Raw genomic sequence first — 18,019 nt, 5'->3', positions numbered from 1 at the left:
TTTCACACTTGCTGAATTTTAGACTGCCCTCCCTTAAACACAGTCTTCTCTCCTTTATATATATTTTCCCCTTTGAATGCAAATTCCCATTGTTTCACTATGTCTCTGGACTTTACATCGCTAATCATAAAAATTTATCATAGTACCAACTTTCTCAATAATCTTTGGGAAAAATAAACACACGGTTTCATAACTTCTGCTGGTTAGGTATAATATTTCACACTTTCTTTTGAATTCAAGCTAGTTTATTTACAAATGCAAATGCCCCTTTACACCTTACAATCTAACCCTCCATTCATGTCTACCTATTTAGCATTGCAAATCTAACCTCTCTTCTGTTACATCAAAACTTTCAGACCAGCTGCCTTTAATCCAATTAAGTCTCTCACACACACATAGGCACATCCAGCTATTATTCTATTTTACAATAAATCCCAATAACATTCTGGAAATTATAATATCTTCCTGACATCTACACAGCCTTCAACAGTACATATGCAAATTCAAATTAATAAGCACTTCCATTAAATTGTAGATTTTCATCATTGTTGGTTTTGAATCTTGAAGGATATATACGTATTTGCAATATGTGTCCATGCGGAGATATTTAATTGCACTACTGTTGTCTTATTAATTATACTCAAATTTAACAATAAACCAAAGAACCAGCAACAGATTTTAAGATCTGCATCTGAAAAACATACAAATATATTGTCAGCATGGGCTGTCCAATTTGAATAAAACTGCATATTTCAACAATCTTCATGAAGATTCTTGAAAAAAGACTTATGGTAGGAGTACCACTGCAACTTTGATCTGCCAGTTAGGCGTGTAATGCCATACACCCAAATGTGATTCAACTGATATTCTCTACCAAAAAAGCAAGCTTTGCACTGTCCAGCAGTAAGTTTTAACAATTCCTTTTGAAACAGTCACCTGAATCTCAGCCAAGTTTGCTGGTTTAGCTCAAGTTACAGGTCAGGGAACTCGAGCTGTACACTCCTCCCTTTCCCTGCCCACAATATGACCTTGTTTCTATAGCAGCACACATTGCAGGGGCAGGCACAACTCAGCAATCTATATATAGCACCATACCGGAGTACTGGTGGACACTAAGTTTAATATAAAAAGGTACATTTTCCCAATTCTAATGAAATTGAACTTTTTTTAAAATAAACTTCAAAGGCTGCACCCAAGTGATACTAAAACACAGCAGCTCAGCCACTGCCAGATTCATCCTGGTGTGTCACTGTGAGAACGGAAAAGCTGGGCCAGCTCTTTACACTGATCAGTTTGGCAATAACTCGAGAAGAAACTGGAAACAGCCCCTCTCCATAAGACGATGCATTAAGAGTTGGTGATTATTAATTATTAGATAGACTCACATTCCTATTTAGCATTAGGCACATTGCTGGGGAATAAATCACTTTCTAACTTGGGACTTCAGCATTAAATTAAACACTGCCAGATTTGGCAATACATAGTAAAATACTGACTAAGGCTTCCTTTATTTGGCCAACAGGGATGAGTGCAGCGCCAATAGCACTCAAGAATCACACCATCTAGGACAACGCAGTCCGCTTGATCACCAGTCCAACCACCACCTTAAACATTCACTGCCTCCTCCAGCACCAGTGCACAGTGGCAGCAGTGTGCATCATCTACAAGATGCACTGCAGAAATTCACCAAGCTTCCTTCAGCAGCACCTTCCAAGCCTACGAACTCTGCCACCTAGTAGGACAAGAGCAACAGATGTATGGGAACATTACCACCGCAAGTTCCCTTCCAAGTCACACACCAGCCTACCATGAAAATGTATCACTGCTCCTTCATTGTTGCCAGTTCAAAATCCTGGAACTCCCTCTCTAACAGCACTGCAGGCGCGCAGTCACCATTCCGATTGCAGTGGTTCAAGATGGCAGTGCACCACCACCACCTTTTTTAGGGGGAAATCAATGATTGGTAATAAACACTGGCCTTACCAGCGACCTCCATGAATGGAAAAAAAGCTTCAACTGCAGCCCCCTTGGTGAGGATCATATTTTCCCCCATTTCTGAGACAATTCTGGTGAGAGACTGGGCACATCTATGCTGACATTACATGAAGACCTGAAGGATGGCTATGTTTGGGAAATCAAAATTTGGGATCCCCCCTCCCCCACAACTTATGTTGATATCCTTGTAAGGGCAGGCAGTAGTCATACAGGAAGCTTGGCCTCACAACCTGGGAAGCAACGCCTTGGCAGAGAACATTGCTACTTAGGTGAAATCTCACCGACATCATATTGGGGGTCCATCGTGTAACCATTTTGAGACCTCTATCTTGAACCACTTTGACACAAACTGCAAATACTGGAACTCTGGGCATGAAAAGGTATTGGCAAGCAAAATCAAGGAAAATCCAAAGATATTTTGTAAGTACATAAACAGTGAGAGGTAATAGTGAAAGAGGCATAACTTGTATGTGGAAGTGCATGATGTGGGTAAGGTTTACAATGAATGGTTTGCCTGTCTTCACAAAAGAGGGGGCTGACTATGGCGTTGCAGTTAAGGAAGAATGGGAAATATTGGATGTAATAAACATTGTAAGAGAAGAAATATTAAAGGGTACAACATCTTTGAAAGTAAATAATTAGTCAGGCCCAGATGAAAATATATCTCAGGTTGTTAAAAGGCGGCAAGGGAGGAAATTGCGGAAGCCCAGACCATTATATTTCAATCTTCCCTGGCTTCAGGAGTGGTGCCAGAGGATTGAATGATTGCCAAATTTGTACTTTGGGAAGAAGGTATAATTTGAGGAATTATAGTTCAGTTAACATAACTTTGGCCACGGGCAAATTATTGAAATCAAATCTGAGGAAAAGCATATACTTTCATTTAGAAAGGCACAAATTAATCAAAGAAAATCAACATGGATTTTTTAAGGGAAGGACAGGACTGACCAACTTAAATTTTATGAGCAAGTGACAAGGGTTAATGAGGACAGTGCGATGGATGTGGTCTAATTAGGTTTTAGCAAGCCTTTTGACAAGGTCCCTCGTGGCAAGCTGGTCCAAAAATTAAAAACCCTTAGGGTCCAAGGGAGAGTGGCAAATTGGATCCAAAACTGGCTCAGTTGCAAGAAGTAACGAGTAATGGCTGACGGGTGTTTTTGCGACTGGAGAGTTGTTACCAGTGGGGCCCCACAGGGATCAGTTGTCAGTTGTTTGCTTTTTGTAGTTTATATTAATGATTTAGACTGTAATGTAGGGAGCATTTTAAAGAGTTTGTAGATGATATAAATATTGGCTGTGTCGTAACAGTGAAGAGGAATGCATTAGACTGCAGAAAGATATAAATGTATTGGTCAGTTGGGCAAACAAGTGGAAAATGGAATTCAATCCAGAGAAGTGTGATGCAATGCCTTGTTGCACCTCCCAAAATGTAAGGGAGGGCAATACATTGAAGGACATCAAGTAGTATGGAGGAAGAGAGACCTTGAGGTGGATGCCCACAGATCCTGAAAAGGGAGTAGAACAGGTTGATAAGGTGGTTAAGGCGGCATATGGGCATTCTTTTCTTTATTGGCCGAGGTGCAGAATATAAAAGCAGGGAGATTACGCTAGAACTGTATGAATATGAACAACAGTTAGAACATAGCTTGAGTATTGCATACAGTTCTGGTCACCACAATACAGGAAATATGTGATCGTACTGGAAAAGGAACAGAGGAGATTTACAAGGATGTTGTCAGAACTGAAAAATTTTAGTTATGAGGAAAGATTGGATAGGGTGAGGTTGTTTTCCTTGCAAAGAGAAGGCTGAGGAATGACTTAACAGTGATGACCTTTTTACCTTAACTGAAGGGTCAAAAATCCAGGTGCATTGATTTAAAGTAAAGGATTAGAAGGGAGATAAGGAAACATTTAATCACCCAGAGGGTGGTAGAACTGGAGCTCGCTACCCTAAAGGGTGGTAGAGGCAGAAACTCTCACCATCTTTAAAAAGTACTTGGATGTCTACTTGAAGAGCCATGACCTGCAGGTCCATGGGCCAAGCACAGGAATGTTGGATTAGGTTGGGTATCTCTTTGTTGACTGGCATAGACATGATGGGTTGAATGGCCTCCTTCTATGTCATAATTTTGCTATGATTTATCTTACTGAATCCTTAACTTCCAAATTAGAATACCATCCTTTCCTTATTAGGCTGGCCTATCTATAATCCTTGTTAGCGGTAAATGGGTTTGTGAAAATAACAGAAAATGCTTAAGATAAAGCAGCTGAAGAGAAAAAGAAAACATTACATTTTGGGTGGGCCCTTCATCAAACACTGTTTCAAGATAAGAGAAGCCCCATGATGACCCCACCCTTTATTTTGTTCCTTGCTATGGGGAAGCACCTGCCCTTCAATTCATGCTTCCTCATAACAGCTACAACTGAGACTAGAATCTCATCATGGGGTGAACCATGAGCATGAACCACATCCTATTATGTGGCACTGTGATGATATCATTTATTGCTGCACAGCATAGGCTCAATCATGTCTTCTTGATATCAATCATTGCATTGGTAAAATTTACATTTGTATTGTTTTAAATGTCAAATAGGAAGAACAACAGACTAATGAACACAACTGAGCACTGAATATCATCATTGCCAACTTCACTGCGATGAAACCAATATCTATCTTAACTCCACATTTGCAATGATGTAAGAGATTGTTTGGTGTCTGTTTGCTTCAATTTTTTCCTTTTTCTGTTACAATTTTGATCTTTCTCCCCCACAGTGTATTAGCACTGGTTTCAATAATTGACAGCATGCAAATCTACATCAGGATCTTTAGTTAGCAATTTTCCTGCAGTAAAACTTCCCAAGTAGAAGATCCTCATGACTCAATGTCAATGATGCCAAAGCTTGAATTTGATATGACTTTCCCCCGCCATATTCTCCTCAGATTGATAGCACAGATGATTAAAATCTTAAATTAGACTTGCCAGCAAAGTGCGTCAGCACACACAAAAAAGTTCAGATTTCTATAGAAACAATACAATGAATTAATAGAACATGCATGTCAAGGGGCTGAGGAATTCACTGATAAACATACAGCCTTAGGCAACACATTTGAAACCGGCTCTGTCCCTGCATGCCCAGATTAATTGATGATGGTGGTGGTGGGGCAGTGATAGATTGTGTGAGACAAAACATGAAATTTAGTGCAAAAATATTTGTGCAGGAATTCAAACATTAGCAAACCTTACTCCATATTGTGATTTAATTTCAAATAACATGAAGTTTCAACTTGGTTTTAATTTCCATTTCCCAGCTTGCCAAATTGTAAAACATTTTGGTCTTCTATTAAGCTCTTAAACTTTAGAACCATGGTTACAGTAGAGATCGAAAGTTCCTTATCATATACACTCAAATATCTGCCATACTTGGAGCAGAATTTCAGTTCATCAGCACGCCACTTAGGTTATTTTCTCTTGCCAATGCTATTATAACTGCTCTGTTTTAGGCTCTTTTGACTAACATGAGAAGATGTACTTGCATTTGTAATGGCTGTCCTAAAGTGGCACTTGGGCCTCGGGGGAACAGAACACTCTCAAAACTCTATGGTCAGAATTTTACGCCCCGCGGGCTGGTGTACACCTGACCCGAACAGGCGTGAAATCGCAAGAGATGACTCAGGCGAATGTCCCGACATCATCGTGCACTTGCGCAATAATTCACTCAGCGGACGCACGCACAAGTCAGAAGAGTGCCTGCTGACAAATAAGAGGGCAATTAAGCCCATTAATGGCACAATTGTCAGTGATTTTTTTTGTGGCCCATCCAACCTTACAGTTGACAAATGGGTCAATTGCCAGGTGGTCTTTACATTTTTGATGAAACCTCATCCAACATCAGGAGGGCATCTTCACTAGGATTTAAAAAAAGAAATACCAGGGGACTTTTTTTTTTAAATGAGGTATGCTTGATTGTGCTGCATGGACATTTTTTGAAGCATCTTTGGGCTTTCTTTTATAAGTTGGAGGTCTGCAGCTCCCCAAGGCAGCTATCTGCCTTCAGGGAGCTCAGTGGAAGCGCTCACCAGCACCCGCGGTGACATCGGCGCCCCGCCCTCTTCCTGCCCCCACTGGGGGTGCTGAACCTTTCTCCAGGTGTGTTTCACGCTGGCTGGCTGTTAACTGGCCAGCCAGCGTAAGATCGCAGTCGTGGACTGATTGCAGGTAGAAGCGCACTTCGTTTCTGCTTCCCGTCCCAGCAATCGCGTGCACCCGACGAGCGCAAAATTCAAGCCTATCAGTATTTTGCCAGTAGCTTGGTGCTTGGGAATAATCTGTAAAACCATTGAAAGCGTCTCATCGGGTGTGTGCTAGTTCTTTGCTATACCAATATAAAACTAACATTAATCTCCTGTTCGCTCATAATTAAAGTCAATCGTGACCAATAAATGTAAATAAAACATGCGCAGTTCTGATCTTCCACTCCATGGAGGTCTGCATACCAAAAGCATTCACCAGTTCCACCCTGTGTACAATGTCAGCTATGAGAGCCACAGTTTTTTTCATGTTCCTCTTTACAAAACATATGAAAATTGATGGACAGAAAAAGACCAGCTTGTCCATCATAACTAGCCCACAATCATAAAGCCTGCAGCATCATGGCTAGACTCTCCCTACATCTCTGCAGCCACATAATCTCCTGGGAAAGAAAAGAGCACAGGGCCAATACAACAAAAAAAAGAGGCCCCGAAAAATTTATTTCTGACCTCCTAACCAATCCAGGAGCTCATATCGCCAATGTGTACATAACTGTTAATCCACTTACCTTCTACAAGATGCAATGTCTGTCCTAGTCAAGAACCAGTCCAACTCCCTCTTAAAGACCCGCAGAGTCAGCACACAACACACAAACTGAGAAAGCATTCCAGAGGTTCCCTAACCTCTGGGAAAAGAAAAATCGCCTGATATATAGTGTATTCCTACTACTGCATAATTTAACTTCCTGAACCCTGGTCTTCCCGTCTGTCAAAATGAAATAATCTATCGATAGGCATGCAATCAAGCCTTTCATTATCTTAATATACCTCCATCAGATCACGTCTCAGTCTACAGTATGCTAGAAGTAAAGGGGCCCAGATCTTTAAGCCTATCTGAATGGCCAGAACCGCGAGAAGAAAGGAAAGGTTACTTGGTGCTGATTATACCCGGTTAATTTAGGAAACTGCCGGTAGCTATGAATGAAGCGAACACTTACCAAGATCAATAAGTATTGCGTGCTGGTGAGCCGTTAACTGCTTTAACAGTTCTTCATATGGAGTGTCCTTTGGCTGTTGTTTTACAGGTAACTGATACCTCAGCTGGTGCTGTTCTGCTAGAAGTTTCCATATTTCACCACGATGCTGCCGAGGTACACCTGTATACAGATTTTTAAAATTTTCTTTATAAAAATGTTAATGTTAATTCAGCCAAATAGTCTTTAATTCTGACATCAGGACTTGGTACAATGCTGAGAATTCGAATTAGTTATAAATCACTGATTTATTGAAATGTGCTGAATTTGGAAGTCTCTTCAGTATTGAAACCATTGTTCATGCAAAACCCTCCAGTGGGGCTTAGTTTGGAGAATGCTTGTTGGAGGATTGGTTAAAGCATTGCTTTTAAGGGATTATACATTTAGGCAAATTGCAATTTTCAAATCATTCTGCAAATTAGAAGGATTTACAATGAGGTTTTTTAAAATTCATGGGTTTTGGGTGTTGCTGGCTAGAACTGCATTTATTGCCGATCCCTAATTGCCCTTGAGAAAGTGATGGTAAGCTGCTTTCTTGAATCGCTACAGTCCATGCGGTGAAGCATTTTACTTATGGACAAAACTTTATGGTTCTTACCTACTGGCTAATATTTCTGACCAAATTTAGTAAAGAAACATGGAAATAAAGAACTGTATCACTTTGCTCTGATGTTGAGTGAGACACCACCCCTTCATTATTACTGATGCCATGGTCCAGCCAATTCAGCTCACTCTGCATTACATTAATTGGCAACGTTTACCTGGTACAGGAAAGACTCTGGGCTCTCAACAACATTCCACTCGTACTGCTGGAAAATTTGCACACCAGATTTACCACTTCCCTAGTCAACCAGCAGAACTATTACACGGGCAATATAGACAATTGATATGTAAAATAGGTATGTCCTTCAAGATGTGCCAGAAATGGTATTAAAAGGGAGAGGGAACAGCATTTGGAACGAGAGTATAAAATTCTAAATTTGTTAACTTCAGTTTCCAACTGGAATAATTTAACGGTCAAAAAAGCAAAGTTCCAATTTGCCTCTCCCCAAGTTAGATCCCATGCTTTAAAAACCTTTAAATCCTTCTTCAGGCTTTGACAGTTTATTTTCCCCAACGCAACTGTAGGAATATTTGACATAACTGTCTTTTAACTTACATGATTATTGCCACTATTGTTTTTCAAATGTCACAAGCATATATTTAGGGCTCAGTTTTGAGTTGGCAGTGTTTCTGGGGCTATCAGCCTTTTTGAAGCTTTTGACCTGTCTTTTTCAGTGTCCTAGATGGACATGTTGGCTAACCAACCAAAATGACAATACATATTAAAAGTCAATTTAAGTTTTTCTCTTCATACAAAAAGCCAGCTTGAAATCACGGTCGGGAGTCCCGGCCACTCCCGGGACTGCCGATCACAAACGCCCAACGACCGAAAAATTCAGGCTCTGACATCTCACACAGTGAGTTTCTGATCTTGGAGTAAGTGGAAAGGACTTTCCTCAAGCACACATGATCTCCATGTTCCAGACCTTATTGAGTCCAGGAGAAAGATATAGTTAGTTTCCCTTGCAATCTGTTCAACAAAACAACAATTTTCCATCTTGTCAGAAGTGACAAGTGAGCAGTGATCTAAAATGTAAAGTGAAAAAGTGATGGACACAATTTTAAAATTCCTTGTGGTGGTGTTCAGGTATAACATCAATTTCTGTTTCCTACAGGGTGTAGGCACCTAGGCCAAATCCATTGAAAGAAAACTTGACCATTCGTGAATGAGATGTACAGTTGTGTCAATATACATAATGGGCTGGTTTCAATGACCAAGTAATCATAGTTATGGTCTATCGTGCTGATCCAGAACCATGGGTGCAGCAGAGTAACTACCAGCATTTTTTTGATTGATCCAGGTGATTAAAAGCAGTCAGATTTAATGTTAAGTGTCCAAGTACTGCCACCCAGTACTGCAATCCATCATTGTTGAAACGGAGAAATTAAACTTCTAATCTGCAAATAAACATGTGCAACATGCAAGTCACTGAGGGGAAGAATGGTGGAAGACCATGGCACTATTCTTCAGCTTTGACTTGTGGAAACACTTGGCTGAAGGAATCCTACTCTGCTGATTTGTAATCATTTTAATGAGGCTGAGGTTAGCAAAGTTAGTGGGTACCAGAACAGTCTTTGTGGCTCTCGTTTTCCCATATCGGTATCGCCTTTCACTCTGCTGCGGTTGCAGGTTCAAGCACCGAATGCCAACTTACTAACCATGTATGCAACAAATTCAGTATTGTTGCCGCTAAATATGATGACACGTTGCTACCACAGCTTTATCACCCCACTTTCAACAAGAAATCAGGTTATATAGGTCAATTTTAGTTTAGCTGAACTTAACTCCATCTTCTCAGCACATCCCACAATTCCCTCTCCTTGCAGGGCCGTATATGTTTTCAAATCCCTCCATGGCCTTGCCCCTGCCTATCTCTAATCTCCTCCAGCCCTATAAACCCACAAGATATTTGTGGTCCTCCAATTCCAGCCTTCTGCATATCCAAATTTTAATTCTTCCACCACAGGCAGCACAGCCTTCAGCTCCTTAGCCCAAGATTTCAAATTCCATCCTTAAACTTCCCAGCATCTCCATGCCACTTTAAGACACACCCGAAATCCCATCTTTTTGGCCATCTGTCCAAATTTGTCCTTAAGTGACTCGGTGTGAAATTTTGTTTAATAATAGACACCCTAGGATATTTTACTATGTTAAAGATGCTATATAAATGCAAGTTTTTCTTGTTGGTTGCTGCTGTTTCTATTTGTAGTAATCACTCCAATAGCCTCCCTGATAGGAACAGATTCTTGCTCCTTTAGTGAAGCTGTTCTCTGAAATTCTCCCAAATTACATCCCTTAACATTTTGAATTTTTCTTCTGTTATGAATAAAGATTTTTTAAAAAATTAAAAAGCATTATAAAAAAGCTCTTCTATAGGAGATGTCTATCAGTTTAAAGAAGCTTGACCAGCAACTTGTGTCCATTTGATGGTCACTCTACATCAGTTGTTCTAAATTTAAATACGCATTAAAAATAAAAATTATGAAGTACTTAACAACTCCTTTAAAGCACTTACAATTATTTTCACATGCTGCATACACAGGACAATAACATATTTCAGATATTGTAGATGATAAGGAGCAACCACACCAACTCTAGCAGGCTGGTAATGGGTTCACACCCTGCGTGTGCAGAAGAATGTTGTTGAGATGGGGATGTAATAATAAACAAAAATTTTTACTCTGATGTTGAAAATCAATGTAGTTAAATTTCCATGAGATTACTTGATTCTGTAACACAAGGTATTTACTATTCTCCTTTCACCACCACCCTCGTCCTAAACACAGAATCACACAGTGCAGAAGAGTCCCTTTGGCCCATCCAGTCTGCGCCGACACGTGAGAAACACCTGATCTACCTACATAATCCCACTTACCAGTACTTGGCCCACAACCCTCCACATTAAACATACGCTTCAAACTCCCAGCACCAACAGTAATCCTGTATGTTGGAACACTGACATATCGAGAAGGATGTGTCCAATGGTCACCATTCGGCCTCTCCCTGAGCATGGGCTGGATTTTACACTCCTTGGCTGGGGTATTTGAAGGTGGGGGGTGGGGGATCTCATAAAACCAGCACATTGTCTGCCAGCCGCCAACCCCGACCCATCTCAACTTTTAAGGGAGGCAGTGGATGCTTTTGGCAGCCCACCTGCCCTTCACCCTATTTAGGCTCTTAAGAGGTCAATTAATAGCCACTTGAGGCCTCCCCCCCTCCCCCACCCACCCCCATCCCCCCTACACTCCCCCCTTCCTCCACCTCCTCCCCCCTACACCCCCCCTTCCCCCACCTCCTCCCCCCTACACCCCCACCCCTCCCCCGCCATCTCCCCCCTAAACCTCCCCCCCCCCCCCCCCCCCCCCCACCCCCCCCCCCCCCCCCCCCCCCCCCCCCCCCACCCCTCCCCCAGGCCCAGCAGATTTAACTGTGTAGGCTGGCATCAGGCAAGGGCCATTCTTTGCTGATCTCCCCTCCCGCACCCCCCATCCCATCCACCAGGTCATCCTTCCTCCTTTACCTCTCCCCGCCACCCCCCCTCAGCCTCTCAAACCCAGTCACCCAGTCCCCCCACCCTCCTCACCAGGGTCTGCCAGTGTGGCCCCAGCAATACTGCAGACTTACCTTATGCTGGGGCTCCTCTTCATGGGCACTGCCTGTAGTCCCAACAGTGGACAACGTTCTCGCCTGGGACTGCTGAGATTACAGAGTTGCCGGTCAGCTCTCTAAGGAGGGACCTCCTCCCAAGCTAGAGGCGAAAGTCTCACCATAAAGCAATTACCTGTGCTCCCAGTGTTAACACTGCTGAGGGGCAGTTATCGTTATGGTGGGCGGACATGCCACTGACTTTTCAGCTGCACAGTCGGGGACCACAGTGTCCCATAAAATCCAGCCCCATGTATGTGCATGAAACAATGGAGCTTAGCTTTGCACATATATGACTAGGAGCCACAGCTTTCTGCTTAAGTTAATATCAACTGTGCTTTGCAGTATTCTTAATTGATTGAGACTCCACAGTAATGAGCTGAACTATTGTTCTTAAAGTCTCAAGTGGTAAACTCAATGGAACTAAGTGATTCTGACCAGAATAGTCTGTGGTTTGTTCCCTTCTGTGTGTTCAGTTTACAAACCAGGGCAGAGGTGAAGACATGAAAATGGGTCCTAAGCTGAAAGAAAGCCACTGTTGATCGCTATTCAGCAGTCTCTACTTGGATTGCATGCATGTAGATGTTGGGGAGATGTAAGATTCTGCTGCTGTTCCTGCATCTCCAGTTAGTCTCCCAACACTACTGAAGGCTGACCACTTGGGTAAGATATAGAAGAATTGCCAGGACCTCTGGAATCATACCTCAGAATAAGTCATCATCTTTGGGAGCTGATAATTAAGAAGAAAGTCAAAGTGCTGTCTTACAATCTTCACTTTGAAGATCACACACACCCGGCTGGAACTTGAATGAACCACTGAAACCTGATTTGTCTTTGTGAATGTTAGCACCATTAGCATTTTATAAATGCACACATGCTTTTTAGGGAACCCTGAATTTGAATTTGTCTCATTTATATTACACATAGTACCACTTCCAAAACCTCCTACGTACGTTCCCATTTCTGCTTCTAGTGATTAAACCACCCATTTTACTGCAGAGTCATTTCACCAAAAGGTAGAAGGTTTCAGCTAAAGAATCTGGCTGCTGCCAGCCTGATTACCTTAGATCCTCTGCTCTCTCTCCTGAACAGCACTGCCACTCCTTCAAAGGCAAGAGACTGGGTAAATAGAAGAAAATGAAACTTTGGCAAAAGGAAAAATGCTTGCATGGCATGCTAATTATTGCATAAGCAACTGTGGAATTTTTAAAACTTATTTTATATTTTCCCAGTTTCATACAATTAAGCGGCTGTGACTTTCGTATGTCCTCCAACTACCATCCGAGTAGGAAATGAGGGGCTGAAACAAACATCCAGTTAAGCTGGCAGTCACAATTTTTTTTTGGCTACAATTGTCTTGACTTTCACTCCTGCCATTGCTCAGTCCAGCAAGAATGCAAAGTAAAAGTCTGCTGTTAATTTTTGGAAACCTGATGGATATCAGTTAGGATAGCTTTTTAGAAATTGTATCATATTAAGGGGCAAACAACAATTGCACATAGACTTAGCTTCCTGTTTGCTATTATATATGAGGTAGCAACATGCTGTTGATTCAGGGATCAGTGCAGCAGGTGCTTTGAATGAAACTAGTTTTCTCTACAAGGGTCTTGAACAGTTTCATTAAAGCACAAAAATGGGGCACCTATCATGTGGGAGTGTTGTGGAAGAAGACACATTCTATTAAAAATATAACTGATGATAAGAAACAGCAAGGGATAATTGCTCCAATGTTAAACTAGAACAAAATGCAAAACAATTTTGCTCCACTGCAGCTTTGACTACTTTTATATCTGACTATCACCGCTCCCCACCCAATTAACCTAAAGCCATTGAAACAGATAACAAAGCTGATCATGTGCATTCTGCCCCCTTCTTTTATGCACAGTTCAGATGATGCCAGTCCCACTGAGAAACATATATAGTAATTCCTGCCAGTCTCCCTTGTTCTGCTGAATATGCCAATTCCTGCTTGGTACAATTCAATAGGCATAGGCAGTCCTCCCGCACCTCATTTTGGTGGCCACTCTTTTTAGCCAGTGACTGTCGGCAAGCTATTTGGCCACAGATGGCATCAGAGTCAAACCACCTCCTATCTTCAGTTAACATTCACACACACTTTCAATAAGTGGAAAGCAGAGATGTGATGAACCAGGGCTGATCCACATTTCCAAATTAGAACACACAAGTTATGCTGCACCCTCTCATGGGACAGAATTTTGCCCTCATCGGGCAGGCACGGCAGGCGGGCCCCGGGAGTGGTTGCGAAGCCGACTGCCACCCGCAATCGGGCCCCGACATGGATTTCATGCTGGCTGGCCAATTAACGGCCAACCAGCGTGAAATGTGCGCTGCAGCGCTGCCAGGATGGGGGCAGGAGGAGCGCGAGCACAGAATTGTGCGCATGCCTCAGGGAGCTGAAGGATTTTAACAATAATAAATATTAAAAATAATGAAAACATGTCCCCTCATGTGACTCTATCACACGAGCAAGGACATGTTAAATATGGGAAGTTTTCATTTTTTTCAATCACTGGTCGAAAACTCATCCTGCCCGTGGATGAGTTTTCGCCAAAAATGAAAGGCCACTTGGTCTTTTTGCTTGCCTGCCAACCAAACGGTTGGATGGGCAACAAAAAATTCAAGTTAACTGAGTTCTTAAGGGCCATAATAGGCTGCTTTATTAACGGCGGGCGCAGGTCTGACTCCCATACTGACCCACCGAGTGAAATATTGTGTGGGTGCGCAATGATGTCGGGTGAACGTCATTTTACGCTCGTTCGGTCCAGGCGCACACCCACCTGACGAGAGTAAAATTCTGCTCACAGTGGTAGTGAAATCAGGGTTCTACAATTTTTAAAACTGAAGCTGTAGCCATCTTAGTGGACGCTTGTTGATCATTTCAATCAAATGCTACTGGATGGCTGGCATGTGAAATGGAAAACAATCACACAGATTCAGTAGCATGTGACTGAGGTTGGGGTGGAACGGAGTGTGAGGTAATATGCTCAGGGAAGCTAACAAAGCAAAAGAATATACAATAAATGGTAGGATACTAAGAAGGTAATAAAAGGAAAAGAGGGACTTTGGAGTTCATCTCTACAGATCCCTGAAGTTGACTGGACAGGTAGATAAGTTGGTCAAGGCGACAAACGGGACACTTACCTTTATTAGGCTAGGCTCAGAGTATAAGAGTAGGAAGGTTGAAACTGTATGAAACATTACTTATGCCACAGCTGACGTGTTGCATGTAGTTCTGGTCCCTGCACAATATGAAAGACGTGATTACACTGAACAGCGTACTGAAGTTATACAAGGATGTTGCCTGACTGGAAAATTTTAGCTATGAGGAAAGGTTGGGTAGGTTAGGGTTATTTTCTTTGGAACAGAGAAGGCTGAGGGAAGTCTGAGTTGAAGTGTATAAAATTATGGGAGTCTAGCTGGAGTGTATAGGCAGAACCAATTCCTCTTGACTGAGCAATCCATAACCAGGGGGTATAGATTTAGGGTAGGAAGTTTATACGGGATTTGAGGGAAAAACCTTTTGATCCAGAAGGTGGTGAGGATTTGGGGTTCACAGCCTATAAGGGTGGTAGAGGTGGAAACACTCATATATTTCAAAAGTACTTGGCCACGGATCAAGAGCCGGAAAGTGGGATTTGGCCAGATGGCTACGCGTCAGCCATCGTGAACATGATGGGCCCAATGGCTTCCTTCTGTGCTGTATTTTTCCACCTGGCTGTTGTTTTGCCCGACCTGGGGCTGCCCAATGTGGGTATCAGATGATGTCTGAAATGGCAAAAGCTCTACTTCCCTAGCACTGGTAACCCTCACTTTGATGATCAAAACCTTTAAATAAGAAAAAAGACCTGCACGCTCGAATCACTGCAGCAAGACAGTCTTCCATAGTACCAGAAAGCCACAGAAACAGAAAATGCTGGGAAAACTCAGCAGGTCTGTCAGCATCTTTGCAGAGAGAAACAGAGTTGATGTTTTGAGTCCATATGACCGTTCTTCAGAGCCACAGTTAGCTCCATTTCAAACTCCCAAAGAAAGGACGGTCTCAAAATGCTTTATGTGCCATTCAAAATATGGAAAAGCATCAGCCAGTGTTAAGCATCATCCTGCATTCTAAGTAGCCCATAATACTTTCAGTATGATTCAACAATAAATCTTAGGCATACGACATCCCTTTTTCTGCAGCTATTTAGCTCACAGGAGATATGTATAGGCTTATAGAAGCTGCCTTTGTGCAGTGAACATGAGTAAAGAAGTTGGGAGAGGGTTTATTGTCATTTGCAACATACAGCCATTGGATTTGTTTGAAGAATTCCGGTGCCTTCCTGAGATCCAGCATTGCTGTGGAGTGGATGTGGAATTTAAATACTGCTTTGACAAAAACAATGAAATCACTCTTGCCGGAGTCCAAGAGGGAATTTTAAGAATAGGGAACTTTTTTCTCTCCATTGACAGTACTAGCCTCACCGCACTGTAGAGAGACACTAAAATTCTGTATCCCCACCTGGTAACTAGGAGTGGCACTGGTCCTCAATAAATGAACTTGATGCTAGGAAATATGCCAGGATGAACAATACAAGGGGTGATTAGAACTTCTGCTCTAAAGATCTGAAGATATTGTGGCAAAAAAGAATGTCATCAAGTTTATATTCCCATGATTCTTAAATTTTATCAGAATTTGGTACCATTTAGGTGATTTCAACAGAAACCTCATTATTCAGGTCAAATAATGGAACTTATTTAATTGATCATTAAGTAATACATGCTGGCCACTCACCTTGGCCCATGGCCACATGAATATTCTCCATATCAAATTTAACCGTTGACCTTGCAGGCACATTGAGCATCTTCTCCCAAACCAGAGTCACTTCTTTTAGACACAGAGTGATTTCTTCGTAATCCAGCTTCAAGCGTTTGTTCTGCAGGTCACTTTCTGAAGCTACAAAGCGGAAGAAAAATATTTTAAACATTTCATTGGAAACCATTTTAAGAGTACCCAGAAACATTCTGGGAGTAACTTCTGCCATATGGACTGGAGCAAGAAATCTTCCTTTACACTCTGCTACAATCTATACACCAGGACTGACTGATAGCCAGACTACAAAATGAACAAATTCTCAAATAAAATTTGAGAGCAGGCAAAGGGAGTCACTACCCAAAAACTACTAGAAAACTGGCAATTTAACTGTTTAATCAGTGCTACCCATTTCCCGCCATAACAAATTGTGTGTTTGGATGTATTGGTATCTGTTTTTGCAACAGACACTGGTCCCAGAATTCCTGTGCAATCTACCAGAACGACTTGAGAAAGAGCCCTGTGGAAGCAAGAGACCAGTCACATTGGGCCACACCCGTTTCCAACACTTTCTATATCGACTTTTGGCCTGGGCAGGAGTCTGAGTTTTGGAAGCAAGATGCCACCAAAAATGCATCTGAAACGATACCTGCACCTGCCTGTCCAATTCCGTTCAAAAGGGTTCAAGATGACAGATCAGTCGGTTGAGTCCTTCTGACCAGCTTTATCTGTGGACTTTTCAAGCAATAGACTAGTGTGAAACTGATCCCCAACTTGTTTTAATCCTAAGTGGAATTAGGTAGTTGTTCCTACCTATGTAAAGAGGTCACATTTATCTCGAAGCTTGTGGCAGCTAGATCAAAACTGAAAACTCAACTACATCAGAAGTACCTCATTCTCATACTGTTAACGCTCCGATATACAAGAGAAATTTTATGCACCTGGGCGACAGCTCACTGGCAGCAAAATAATAAATTCAGGTGTCATCAGCTCATGAATTTCAAGCAGTAAATTGCTGGTAGTAGGTTCATAAAATTCACTCAAAAGCAAAACATTGCAAATGCTGGAAATCTGAAGTAAAAAGCAGAAAACACTGAAAATACTCTGATCAGGCAACATCTGTTGAGATGGAAGCAGGGTTAATATTTCAGGTCAATGTCCTTTCATCAGAACTGGAAAAAAGTTAGAAATGTAACAGGTTTTAAGCAAGTACAGAGGCAGGAAAGGGAAAAAGAACAAAAGGGAAGATTTGGGAAAGGTGGAAGGCAGGAGAGAGTAAACGACAAAAAGGTTGATGCTGCAAGATAAAATGCAGCAAGAAACAATAGATGGGTCTCGAGGAGGTATAAACAACAACAGCAGAATCACTGCCTACAGCTGCCAGTTGAAGAAATAGGGACAGGGGTTATGATCTGGAATTGAACATTTTACACAGGTTGTTGAGTGCCTAATTAAAAGATGGGGTGCTATTTCTCAAGCTTGTGCTGAGATAATGTTGAATGTTAGATGCTCAGGTTCATGCTTGTGGAGGTCTTCTGCAAAGTGGTCACTCAATCTACATTTGGTCTACTCAATGACAACACATCGTGAGTAGTGAGTACTAAATTGTGCATGTTAAATTTATTTAAAAATTCTCTCTATAATCATTGCTTTGAGTAATTAATTTGCAAGATCAAGGCATT

General features: G+C 41.9%; 1 protein-coding gene across 5 annotated transcripts in view; it reads right to left on the bottom strand.

Annotated features, from left to right (window-relative positions):
* The window catches only part of tbc1d1 (TBC1 (tre-2/USP6, BUB2, cdc16) domain family, member 1), a 263,634-nt gene that overhangs the window by 43,872 nt on the left and 201,743 nt on the right, over window positions 1-18,019 (bottom strand). For all 5 annotated transcript variants that reach the window (XM_041184498.1, XM_041184507.1, XM_041184517.1 and 2 more), the window contains 2 exons: window positions 16,320-16,481; window positions 7,243-7,401 (listed from right to left, as the gene is read on the bottom strand). In XM_041184498.1, coding sequence (XP_041040432.1) covers window positions 7,243-7,401; window positions 16,320-16,481 — 321 coding nt within the window. The remainder of the gene's footprint in view (window positions 1-7,242; window positions 7,402-16,319; window positions 16,482-18,019) is intronic.

Source organism: Carcharodon carcharias, chromosome 1, assembly GCF_017639515.1.
Source record: "Carcharodon carcharias isolate sCarCar2 chromosome 1, sCarCar2.pri, whole genome shotgun sequence".
Lineage (NCBI taxonomy): Eukaryota > Metazoa > Chordata > Chondrichthyes > Lamniformes > Lamnidae > Carcharodon > Carcharodon carcharias.
This window is presented reverse-complemented; position numbering and strand designations above follow the sequence as displayed.